The following is a 13,623-nucleotide window of genomic DNA, read 5'->3' as shown; positions in this document are numbered from 1 at the left end:
CAGAATTTCAACCTTTTATTCTTATCCTTAATAAACATGATCATCAAAAGTCTTGGTCTATAGATGACAACATATCTTCTGATTTCCATCTTCAGCTACCTTTTCTTTGAAATTTTATTTCTTCTTTCTACTTTATGTTTGTCTTGCTAGTAACTTTTCTATTGCTATTTACCACCTTCTACCTCTACTTTTTCTGTTCTAGATGAAGTGTTCTAGATACTGAAGAATTTTATAATTGGTCTGAATTCTTTCTTTAGGAAACAATCACTTAAAACATTGGTTCTTAGACCAAAGAGCAACTAAAGCTATTAATTTCTTTGTACAGTTCCCATTTCACTGTTTCTGACACATTTCTTTTAACTGATCTGTCATAACGCTGATACAGAGCATGGAATGGGAGTTGCCACATAATAAGATCCCTTGCTAATTAGGTGGTGAGTCTAGTAAGGTTGTCTCCCTCCTTCATCAGAATGAGGTATTCCCCACCAAGGGGACTTGTCTTAGTCCTAAACTTAAAGAGGTGAAGGGACCTGAGTTATTACTAAACACAAAACATTTTACTTCTCAGATGATGGGGAGTCAAGTTAAGTGAATTCAGCAAGTCAGCAGCAGTCCAAAATAAAATCCAGGTTTCCTGACTTCCAAGCCATGTTCTTTGTCTACATCATGCTCACTCTTACTGCATGGCTAGCTAACACATTTTCTCCTATATTGTGGGTTAAATGGGCTCTGGCGAGCTAGCCAAGGAACCTATTTATTACAGTTTCTATGAGAAAACGAATTCTGAGTTTTGCCTCAGAAGTCAGAACACATCTTTCTACCTCCCACTCATCCTCTTACCACTCTGATGAACATAGTATCTGGCCATCAGGAATGAATTAGGAAGGCCATCTTATATTCTTAATAACTCACCTGGAAATGAATAGAACACTATTTATCAAACCAAAGCAAATATTTATACAGGAAGATTCTTCAAAATTGAGGACTGATTTTTAGGATGAATCTTCTAGAGTTATCCAAATTAGCTACTTGTCTTTCTTAGAAATAAATCTGTTACTAATACTTCCTCAGCCAACCAGCTGCAAAACCACACACTATGCTTTGAAAGATAGCACAGAAAACCAACTTACTTCCAGGGGCAAATGCGAGAGGGATCTAAAAATCCCAGCTATTGAGGTGATGTAGGACAGAGTAGGATCTCTCTTTTTTAATAACAAAGTGAGACAAAAGAGGGGGAGAGGGTAGGTAACTTAGCTTGACTTGTAAAAATATTCACTGAAGTCATTTACATACTATTACTTTGCCTAATTATGGCAAAGCATTAGGGATTATTCACATCATTAAATACATCAAGTTAAATTATTTGATTGCAATACAAACCTCCTGTTCAGAGTCTCTCAGTATTCATACTGTGATGCTCATATAGTTGGGTTGTCTGCTCACAGGTTTTAACATAAGATGAAGGAACAGTGCTGGCCTGGGAACTGGAGGACAATGTACCTTGCACAGTTAGAGGCAAAGGCAATGGCAGTGAATACGACCAATAGCTTCACTGTCTATGAGCCAGTTTGTAAAATCTTGGGGAAGGATGGTGGCCACACAGCTGTCTCCCAAGGCATCATATAGAGAACTTTTTAACTGTCTCTTTGGACACCTAGCTACAATTTAGTTTCTGATTCTCATTGTATTTAAATTCATGGTTTTGTTACATAATGTATTCCTAAAAATGTATACAAAAGTTGAGTGTGTGGAAGTTGAATAAATTTACATTATAATGGGTGGTTCTGTTTCTAGAGAATGAAAAATTTCACCCCAGCATTAGAGACATTCTTTGATAACATGGTCCCAGTATTTCATCCAAATTTTTCATTTTCCTCTTTTACTTTTACACACAACCAATCGTTTTGGATGTTCAGTGAACATTCAATGAGGATTTAAGACTTGTCATTTTTGACGTGGCACTCCTGATCATTTCCTTCTGTGTCTCAAGTGTGTGTCACATTTATGAAACCCAGGTATCTCATAAGCACTTTTAATTTTATGTTTTCCACTTATTTTCATATAAGAATATAAATGCAATAAAATATTCCAATATTGCACAGTGATGTGCATACAACGATGGTAACACCATTGGCTGGGAGCAGATTTTGCCATGTTACTGATCTAAATGCTAGTTAACCAAAGAATGTAAAAAAAAAAAAAAATCTAAATTTCCCATCCAAAAGGGAGCTTAGAGGTACTAAATATCTTTAAAAGTATATCTTTTATCAAGATCAAATGTGCTTAAAACAGAGCCTATCAAGAAGAGGAAGGATAACCATACCAACCCTGTATTTCTCTTCTCCTTTTATCTCATATCACCCTATTTCTCCCAGATAAGTGACCAGGAGAGTAAAGGGACCATTGCAAAATGGCTACTATGTGCCAGGCATTGTGGTAGGTAAAATTTCCACAAATACTCTCTTAATGGCCGGCGCCAATAGTGTATTTTATGTCAGAAAAAAACAAAACAAAACAAAAAAACAGAAAAACAAAAACCCAAGATCTCAGAAGCTATTAACTTCAATAAGTCCTTGTTTGCTGGACTGAGGAATTCGATTGAAAAAGAACCATTGATCATTACAAAAGGACCCAATAAAACTGTACTTAACTGGATCTTTAATAGTATGGCTTTTATATCTTTGTGTGGGATGGAGAATAATTTCATGGAGAAGCACCAGATTTCTGATAATTTTTAAAGAAATAGGTCTGATACTAATTGTACTGTATGTTTAAGCATCAGTTAAGGGCCTGTGCTTTGAAGGTAGATTTATGTGCTAGGGACTCAAAATTAATGATATGTTTAAGGCTCTACATTCCCTGCACAAATTTCCCAAGCCTGGTGGTAATAACGTGTATATAACGAAATAGATAACTATTTCTACTTTAAGTTCCTCCTTCTTCTTCTGACCCATCAGCAGAGTAAAAGTCAAGGGTCCTCCTCTCTCCTATGGCCAGAACTAAGATCTATTGCTCTGCATCTAAGGGTGCAGAGCAATAAGTGGGGTCCCTGGCATCCCAAGCTTCTGGTTCCCAACCATTTTTTAGATGTTCTTTGGTAGCATCACTGTTTTGCAAGCATACTGACTTATAAATGCTCCAAATACTTGATAGTCCCATACCTGGGAGATATGGAAGAAGGAAACTTCTGGAAGGCCAATAGTCAGTCACTGACCAAATTTCTACATCTGCCCATTTCTTGAGGGAGAGAGCTTGGCTATTTGGAGATGGAAAGTATGGTGACCTGATATCAGCAGGTCCTGATTCTAGACCCACCTCTTCGTCTAACCAACTGAGTGTTCTTGGTTCCAGGCTTCTGTGAAACCTCAGATTTGCCTTCTATATAAAAGGAGTTAGGACTCATCCCTCTCTAAAGTCCTTTTGAGTTTGTTGTATGTGACTAGCCCTGGCATTTAAACACCCTCCTGAAGCTACAGAAAAGCTGAAGAATCATTTAAAAATTAGGACATATCTTCTTACTTGAATACTGTAAGTCAAATCATAATCACTTCTAGAAATTAGATTGGACTAGCAAATAAGTAAGACCTAATATAAGTACATTTCAGTAAAATCACTTGTAATGTACATTTCTTAACAATCTTTTCAGGCTCCTGACATGCCAAAACAGAGGTAAGTATTCCAATTAAGTCGTCATCCTTTTGGCAAACAAGAATAGGGATCAATATACTTGATGATGGTGAATGAAGTCCTTAGTTTCACCTCTTTGTGCCTTAATAATATCTTCTTCAAGGAAAGCCCAGACCAGCAGGGCTGCGACAATATCAGCAATGAGACTGGGTCTTAAGGTCAGCATTCAGGCCATAAAACTCAACATGAAGACATCATTAACAGGCTGAAAACCACAAGTCTCAAGGTCCCGAAGTAGGCAGGCTTTAGGAGGTGGAATCAGCGACCTCTGGGTGGAACAGGTGGAGGAGGATGGAAGGTCTCCCTGGTCGGAGGCCTGAAATGAAAGATAACACAATTATTATCAAATGAATTTAATTAACTAGTTCTCAGGCATCCATGATTTGTTGCAAACTTGGTATACTATGCAAAGGACATGTTCTTCAATTAATAAAAGTGGAGAAACATACGGACCTTTCAGTGGCATACATGCTAAGCTGTGGCTTGCAATCCTAGCTGCACATCAGAATCACCAGCAGAGCTTTGAAAAATAACAGTTGCCAGGCTCGATCCCAGACCTATTCCATCATAATCTCTGGAGGATAGGGTTCAAGCATCACAACTTTTAAATAGTGTCCCTCCTTCAACCAGTTATATTAACCATGTCGTTTATTTTCTGAGGCTTTGACATCTGGGCCCTGGCTGATCCTGGAGGGCCTGCCCCTCCTAGGGAAAGCTAATTCCTAGAGATAGCAAACAACCTGCAGTGAGCACACCTTTTACATGCAAACTAACCAGTCCAGAGCCCATACTCCAACCATGTCCTTTAATGGGACTCTCATATTCGGGACCACTATCCACTGCCCTAATCACCCCAGGGCCAGGTGCTAGACAACTGGAGACAGCCCCTTTGCCCCGGAGCCCGCTGAAATTATTCAAACTAGCCAATCCTTAATCTGCCTAGCCTGCCTCACTTGTTCCTTCCTGCAGAACCCAAAATAAAGGCTCTTGCCCATGTTTCTCCCCTCCCTGACATTTCTCCTGCCTAAACCTGGGGCTTTCCTGTGTGCCCCACCCCGGCATAATGTGCCCCCTCCTCTTGGGATCTAGGAGCACAACAAACTCCCTATTCAAAGGCAGTCGTGGGGCTTCCCTGGTGGCGCAGTGGTTGAGAGTCCGCCTGCCGATGCAGGGGACATGGGTTCGTGCCCCGGTGCGGGAAGATCCCACGTGCCGCGGAGCGGCTGGGCCCGTGAGCCATGGCTGCTGAGCCTGCGCGTCCAGAGCCCGTGCTCCGCAACGGGAGAGGCCACGGCGGTGAGAGGCCCGTGTACCACAAAAAAAAAAAAAAAAAAAAAAAAGGCAGTTGTCTCCTGATCTGCTGACCTTGCCATACCTAAATAATAATAAAACCTATATTTTAAAACTCCAGTGATTCAAATGTGCAGCCAGGCAGGAGACACACTGCAGTGGGGAGGTCCCTTGAGAGGACTTGAGAATTTCTGAAGTCGGCTTCTCACAACTACTTCCACCTGGGATCACTAAGTGTGTTGTCCCAACTCCATGTCTGCTTTCCTAGAAGCCTCCCTCCACGTTAGTCTAGGTGGTTTTTGAACGGTACTAAATGACACTCCAGACAGACCTGGGTGAATGCATTTACAGAGGGTTCAACAACTACAGATGGTATTTCCTCATGTGTGCTGTAAAACCAATATTTAATTCTCTTGGAAGCAAGTCAGTAAGTCAAGAAAGAGAGCTTTGTCAGGTGCTGTAATTGAACTGTGCTACCCTGGAACTGCGTACTTGAGGACTGAATGAATCAATGAGTAAATATTTACTAAATGTCTCTTGAATGCAAGTTTGCGTAGGTCAAGGAAACGACAAAAGAGTTGGGAAAAGACAGGCCATTTCAGGAGCCAGAGAGGGAGGCAGAAGTAGAAAAGAATAACAACAGACATCCTCAGGAGGGTCTGCAGTGGCACCTGGGAGTAGATGGTTTTGTGTGGTTGTCTCTTTATCCAGAGAAAACAAATGGACGGTCTCCTTCCATTGCCCGACCTGCCCTGCGAACCATGAGCTTAAAGGAGAAAGCTGAAGGACAGTCAGGTGATACCACTTATCACTTGAGTAAGCTTAGGCTGGCTTCCTTGCTTCCTTCCTTCCTCTCAACAGACATTTATCTACTGTGCATCTACTCCTGGGTGTGGGATATATCAGCAAGTAAAATGGGCATGGAACTTTCCCTTAAGGTGCTGAGAATATAATGGATGAGACAGACAACAGGGAAAATCAGTACGCTGCACTGAAAGTTTTGATAGGGCACATTCAGAACCTATGAGAACATATGGCAGAGGCATTTATGCACACATCTGGAGAATAAGTTCAACTTCTCTGAACCTCTTTCTCATCTGCCAGACAGAGGTAAAGATACCTATGTTGGAGATGTAGGTATCTATATTGGAATTGCAGATACCTATACTGTGTGAGATGACAGTTGGAAAGTGGATAGCACTTTTGGCTTAGAGTAGGCACTCAAGAGGTAAAGCTAATAATTTTATTATTATTATTAAAGATGTATTCTTAGAACTTTTCCCCATGTATGCCCCATAAGCCTTACATTTTACCTTCCATCACAAAGAGGGTCACGATTCCCTACTGGTCCCTCTTCCTCTGCTGCCCGACTCTGCAGTTGGGGCGAGTCTACAAGCAAACCATCTCCACATTTCATTCTGATGAACAACCCAGCTAAGGATTGGAAGCCCCATCTCAGGGAAATGGGTTTGTGATTATAGACATATCAGAACCATGAAAATAAAGGTTATTAAATCAGAATCAAGTGGTGGCCTGTGGGGGAGACGGCCTCTCCAGGACGCTGGGAAGTTGGAGCTGGAGACAGGATTGTCCAGTCCAGAGACCCGGGCACTGGCTGTTTTCTCCTCCGTGTTGAGGGTGAGGTCTGTGCTGATGACAAGTTTGGTTCAAGAACCCAGCAATCCTAATGTTGGTTACATTCTTTTAAAGCAGGCCTATTATTTAGATGGTATGCTTTTGTATGATCACAACATTGTTAAAAATATCTTTAAGCTTCCCTATTAGTAAACAGCCTCCGGCCCAAGTCCCCTTACTCTCTGACCACTACCCCCCATCCCCCAGGGACTTCACAGATCTCCTTACAAGTCAGCAGCTAAAGGATTAACTCTTGGTACTCCAGGAGGCCTTCAGAAGTATGTTCTGATTTGGCAGTACCTAGGCTACCCCTTAAAGGGGAATGCATAGATTGTTAGTGATTGGCAAATCACTAGTAAATGTCAAAACATATTAAAAAACAAGGGGGCAATGGCTCAGCAAGATGTTGGCTTCTTTTTTTTTTCTCTACTGGCACGACTTTACCTATGAAGAGTGTGATATTGTCAGCTGCCCACTCTATAGGGACTAATGCCCTGCAAGGGAAATGCCATGCAAAGATATAATGCATCTGCTCCTGTTCTTGTCACCATCTGCCTTTCCTAACTTTGAAGTATAAATATATTAGGAACTTACAGCGGGTGGGAATGTGAAGCTTCTTTCCACTAATCTGTAACCCACCTGCACTGTGGTACACGACTTGATGGCTAGCTGTCAACCCAAGCAGTAGCAGTCTATCCATCCACCCATTCACTCACTTGCATGATAAATATTTGCTAAATTCCTAGCAGGCGCCAATTACCGATTTAACTCCATTCTGTGCTGGGGAGAGTAGAAAAAAAATTTTTTCTTATCAAAAATCTCTAGGGACTTCGCTGCAGTGGTTAAGAATCCACCCGCCAATACAGGTGACAACGATTCGATCCCTGGTCCGGGAAGATCCCACATGCTGCGGAGCAACAAAGCCCGTGTGCCACAACTACTGAAGTCCCCGCGCCTAGAGTCTGTGCTACCCAACAAGAGAAGCCACCACAATGAGAAGCCCGCACACCGCAGCGAAAGAGTAGACCCCGCTCGCCGCAACGGGAGAAAGCCCAGCGCGTAGCAGCAAAGACGCAAAGCAGCCAAAAATAAATAAATCCATAAAATTTAAAAAACAAACAAACAAAAACAATCTCTATTCTTTTGAGGTTTACCATCTACTTGAGGAGACAGATGTGTAAACAAGGGCCACAACATGGCATGAATTATAATGGAGGTATTTGGGGAACCACAAGAAGGTTCACTCTGAATAGGAACATCAGGGAGGCTTCACAGAAGAGGTAATGTTTGGACAGAGTCCTAAAGGATGTGTAGGAATTTTCTAAGCAGAGATCGGAAGGGTAGGAAGACAACATTCCAGGCAAAAGGAACAGATTGAGCAAAGACAGCACGAAATGACACAGCCCACTAGGAATTCTTAAGGGGGAAACATCAGTGACTACAAGAGAGGGGTGGGACTCAGGGCAATGGCATGCTAAAAAATAGAGAATTAAATTTAAGGCTTTCATGCCAGGAGGTGCCATCGCCAGCTACTTCTGCCCTAGAATGGGCACTCTCTGGTGCAGTGGAGGAGGGACTGCCTGGAGGCAGGGAGGTGAGTGTGGGCCTGCAGGGATGAACTCAGGCACTGGCAGATGGAGAGGAGGGGTAGATCTGAAAGCTGCAAGGGCAGCAAAATGAACAGAGCCTGGGGCGCTTCGAGGGAGGCAGGGATGGAGGCTGACCCCGGGGGCAGGCGCTTGGGGAAGAGAGAGAATAGTGCCACGTCTCAGGCTGGGGAATGGTGAGAAGAAGGCAGTTTGGGGCAGAGGATGGCAGGTTGGATGATGAGTTCAGTTTTGCATGGGCTGCGTCTGAGATCTTGGTTGGACACCTGGTGAAGTTCCCAACGAACAGTAGGAAACAGAAGGCCAAGGTACAGATGGCGATGGAGACTTGGAGTCATTGCTGACAATTCAAGCTCTGGGGACAGCATGCAGAGTGAGAAGAGGAAGGGACCAGGGCTGGAGAGAGTGATGAGCAGGATGTGCTGTTTGAGAGAAAGGGGGGGTTCAGGAGAACATGAGTGGGGAAGAGCGGCCAATTCCCAGATCTGGAAGTGGAGTGGAGACCACCAAGGTCAGCCTCCCCTCCTGTCCGTCAGTAGGTCAAGCATTCAGGAGAGAGGCCCATTTTATTCTTTGCTCAAACATCTCCTCATTTTATTATGAAAATTACATACACCCTTTCAGAACAATTGCATCTTTTCCAATCTTCACACCAAAAATGCACCCAAACCCCGTTTCTATCAGAGATTTCTTTGCAAACACCATTTCTTTAGTAACATATGTTTTCCTCCTTTTCTCTCCCCATCTTTATCACAACATGCTTCCAGACTCCCCCAAAACAATTCATCTGCCATCTCTCTTTACACATTAAATGCATCCCAGTTTCCAGCCTTTAATTTCTGGAACCCATTTCCCTGGTTGTTCCCTCTCCTGTAGACAAAATCCCACAGAGTCTTTGTAGCTATATATTCGAGACTGACATTCTTTTTAATCTTGGTACAATTAGATAACTGCCTCCAAAGTCTTTACCTTCAGGAATAAAAGGTCTGAGATCTTGTATCTTCTCCCATGACACCTGGACCTCCTTGGACAGGTGTAACAAAATGACTAAAAGACTGGACCCTGGAGTCAGGCACACCTAGGTTTGCCACAGACATAAAGTCTCCATCCAGTCTTAAGCCCCGGTTTCTACATCTGCAAAATGGGATAACACTAAACATCTACCACCTAGAGTTATGAAGAGAATTAAATGAGCTAATGCATTTAGTGTGTTTAACAGAACACCTGACACATAGTAAACGCTCAATAAATATTAGCATTTATTACCACAATTGCTCTCCAAAAACACCCCTCCCCAATCCCCAACTATATATAATTTTCAAGCAACAGAACATTATGCAAATTCAGGTGATTGGACTAGGTCATCGCTAAGGTTCCTTCTAGGGCTAATGTTCTAATATGTGAACTCTATTCTACACCAGGGAAACATGCTCCGTGAGTGTGAAGCAGCTTGGGACCGAGGGAGGCTTGTGTAGCAAGTGTCAGTACGTGAATGTTGCTGGGAGCACACGGAAAAGCGGTAATAGCAAGGGGAGAAATGGAAGGATCCTCAGCGCAGGGTCAGCTGCTCTTTCCAGAAAAGCGGAAGAAAAGCCTCCTTGTGGTACTTTCTCAACAAATTTCACTGATGAGGTTCATTTGAGTTACAAGTTTCAAATTGGAAAAAAAAAAAAAAATCCTAGTTTAAAAAAAACTTCATCCTTTTAATCTCCCCCCACCCTCCCCCACCCCCCACCCCCCCACGCCACATTGTATTTCAGACATCAAAGAATTAAACTCCCAAGGCAAGCCTAGGCTTTTATTCCCAAAGGCTCCTTTCTGCCTTGGCAGACAAGCTAGCTTTGACCACCTCTTCTGTGACTCCAGAAGACCTTAAAAAGGTTCCTGCCAGAAGCCTGAACACAAACAAAGACATACATCAGAGCCCCATAAGTCAGTCACACTCTTTTGTCTAATGCCCAGTTCCAAACCTCCATAGGCTCATCCTTCTCATAAAAAACACTCAGACTGTTGGGCTCTTACTAAGGGCCAGAAACACAATACTTACGACTCTGTGAGGAAGTTCATTGACTATCTCCGTTTTGTTTTTTTTTTGGCCACACCACGCGCAGCATGAGGGATTTTAGTTCCCGGACCAGGGATCAAACCCGAGCCCCCTGCAGTGGAAGCTCAGAGTCTTAACCACTGGACCGCCAGGGAAGTTCCTACTATCTCCATTTTATGGACAAGGAAAGTAAGGCACATGACAGTTAAATAATTCATCCAAGTTCACAAGTGGCTGCCGGAGACTTCCCCAGGCAGTGTTTCCCCACCACCACACCTTGCTGCCTCTCACCTTTATTTCCACTCCCAATTCCTTCTTATCTCCTTGTCCCCAAAAGGCACTGTCTCTACTATGCGGCCAAGGGAATTAGTTATTCGGGAGCTGACTTCTAACCAGATAAAAATTATGCAAAACATTGACCTTTACCGATGTATTTCACTGACAAAATATTGCATTTGTTATTTAGAGTATGTGCAACTGAATAAAGCATCCCTCAAGTTAATGAAGAGTCCACATTGAAATGTGTCCAAAGTATGCATTTCAGTGAGTCTAGCTCTGTGCTTATTCTTAGGTCATTTTAGATGTCCCCAGATCCTACACTCCCCTGAAACTCAGAGAGTGAGGAAAAAATGTCCCGTCAGCTTCGATGTTACCTCTGTGAGGCGGCTCGGGGCGGCACCCTGGGGGGCCTCTCAAGGGGCATGATGGGTGCGCTGTCCACTGGTGGGGGGCCTGGGCTACGACTTCTGGCAACCTCGGGGGCTTCATTATCCTACAGCAAAAAAGATGAGAAAGAAGGGTGAAAATCACATTAAGCAACAGCATAGTTGGACACACTCCATCCCACAAGCTCCTCAGCCCTCCCCAGGCTTTGGCTGAAGGTTACTTACTGACTGATAATCAACCCAGCAATACCAGGGCAGTTTTCCACTGACACTGACTCCCAGAGTCACTGAGGAGACCATCAGACCCAAATTATCATTAGCGATTCGAGCTCTTGTTCCTCACTACTCAGTGTGACATGTGGGCCACCAACATCACCATCGCCTGGGGGCTTGGGAGAGCCACAGGGTCCCAGGCTCCTCCCCACACCTGCTCCATCAGAACCCACATTTTCACAAGATCCTACGTATTTCTTATGCATGTTAAAGTTTGAGGAGCATTGCTCTATGTAACCAGATAGGGCTGGAGAAGTTTTATTTTTAAACAAAAGTCTCTTTTTGGGACAACAGAACGGTGACTGGTCCTCAGTCACAGTGTCATACGAGCTGTGCACTGGTGGGCGGCCCACCCCTAGGACCCTACCTCAGGGAGTCTCCTAGGTTGGCAGTGACCCACGTGACCTCACCCGCACATCCCAGCTGCTGGTCACTGGATCAGGATACACACCCTGACCCAAACTGGGCCTCAGCCTAAGGCAGCAACTTACACTCTGCTCAGAGACCTTGCGGCTCTCGGGAACTGTCTGCCGCTATCCATGTGGAGAAGCAGAAAAGGCCAGTGCGCAGTGAGAGAAAAAGGAGATACCCACAGGGAAGAGGAGACAAAAGAGCGTGTGGCCTCGGCGGGTACAGTGAACAGCGGCTCCCGCTGTGGCATGCCCCGCTCCTGACCCAAGCCCCGAAAGGTGACCACTGCCCCTGGAATCCCTGATACTCATCCAGTTCCCTCTCACCCCTTTTGGCTCAACCCTTCCTCCTTCCCTCTCTTCCTTTCTTCCCCTCTTTTTATTGAGGTGAAATCCACATAACATAAAATGAACCATTTTAAAGTAAACAATAAGTAGCACTTAGTACATTCACAATATTGTGCAACCACCATCTCTATCTACTCCCCAAACATTTTCATGACCCCCCCAAAGGAAACACTGTACCCCTTAAGCAGTTTACCCGCATTTCCCCTACCCCCAGGCCTGGTAACCACCAATCTGCCCTCTGTCTCTACGGATCTACCTTTTCTGGACATTTCATACACACGGAATCCTACAGTAGGTGACCTTTTGTGTTGGGCTTCTTTCACCTGGGTTTCCATTTCCTGCAGTGAAACGACCCCCAGGACAAGACATATGGGGGTGCGGGCCCCGGCTCTCACCTCGTTGTCCCCCTCCATCCCGCTGCTCACACTGAGGAGGCTCCGGGTGCTGGATCGGTTACTCGCGCTGCCTAAAGGGCGCAAACAAAATCAGCTGGACAGTGGATTGTCTCAAGGTAAAGGAAATTTTGCAGAACTCTAGCTCTCACTTACTGATAGAACCAATACACAAGCTGTGCATACGGGCTTCTTCAAAATGCTGCCATCTAATAACATTACCATGTTATTAGAGTTCAGTTTTTCTTTCAGCATAAAATGAAATGGTTCATCTTTGTATTACCACTTTTTGCCTTATAGCTACCATTTACTGAGGGCTTACCTCACGTTACATGCTTTAAAAGCACGACTGCAGTTAATCCCTAGGAAAACCCTACCCGATATTAGAGCTCCGATCTGACAGACAAGAAAGCAGAGACGCTCCAGTTCTCACGTGTTCAGTGGTATTTCTAAAATCTGCAAACAACTTTTGTCGCTAAAGTTTTTTTTTACCTATTTAGAAATTACGGCACGTGCGAGTATCACACATGTATACATACCTTCTAAAAAGGTGCCAGTGTGACACAAAACACAAAGCACAGATTCAAAAGTTTAACTTACACGCAGGGTAGGAACTGTGACTTATGTGAGTTTAGGTGCTCAAGGATGTAAGTTGGGGATTTATCACCTACCTCATTGAAAGAGCATTATCCAATAGAACTTTCTGGAAATGTTCTGTTGTGTGCTATCCAATTTGGTAGCTAGTAAGACACATGGCTAGTGCAACTGAGGAACTAAATTTTATTTAGTTTTAATGAACTTAAATTTAAATAGCCACATGTAGCTAGGGGTTACGGTATCGGACAGCACAGCATTAGAACTAGCTCAAGAACGTGATTGGTCTAGCAGTGAAGAAGGAAGAATAACAGTTAATCAACTAAAACTTTGACTTTAATTTACCAATATTGCCTTTAACCGTATTGCCAGATCTTAGGTCTGCTGAATTTCCACTCAAAATAGCTCCTCATCATATTAGTTTACGGGTAAATTGCCTTAGTTTTGACTTCATTATGGTACCAACTTTGACCTAATTAATTTAGATGTTAGCTTGACGAGAGTCGGTTAAGATTATAATTTTGGATTGTTTCTCGGAGGCAGATTTTTAAATTTAAAATAATGTGTTGAAAATATTTCTAGAAACCAGGGGATTCAGAGTTAGTCTATTAAGGAGCACGTGACCCTGTCTCTTTCTCTCCAGCTACCCACACATAACACTGCTTGCTCAGCCAGAAT

General features: G+C 43.6%; 1 protein-coding gene across 3 annotated transcripts in view; it reads right to left on the bottom strand.

Annotated features, from left to right (window-relative positions):
- The window catches only part of PIK3AP1 (phosphoinositide-3-kinase adaptor protein 1), a 114,767-nt gene continuing 101,144 nt past the window's right edge, over nucleotides 1-13,623 (bottom strand). For all 3 annotated transcript variants that reach the window (XM_060285912.1, XM_030865205.2, XM_060285913.1), the window contains 3 exons: nucleotides 12,355-12,425; nucleotides 10,917-11,035; nucleotides 1-4,003 (listed from right to left, as the gene is read on the bottom strand). In XM_060285912.1, the coding sequence (XP_060141895.1) occupies nucleotides 3,946-4,003; nucleotides 10,917-11,035; nucleotides 12,355-12,425 (248 nt within the window). In that variant the 3' untranslated portion in view covers nucleotides 1-3,945. The remainder of the gene's footprint in view (nucleotides 4,004-10,916; nucleotides 11,036-12,354; nucleotides 12,426-13,623) is intronic.

This window comes from Globicephala melas, chromosome 16 (genome assembly GCF_963455315.2).
Source record: "Globicephala melas chromosome 16, mGloMel1.2, whole genome shotgun sequence".
NCBI classification, from domain to species: Eukaryota; Metazoa; Chordata; class Mammalia; order Artiodactyla; family Delphinidae; genus Globicephala; species Globicephala melas.
This window is presented reverse-complemented; position numbering and strand designations above follow the sequence as displayed.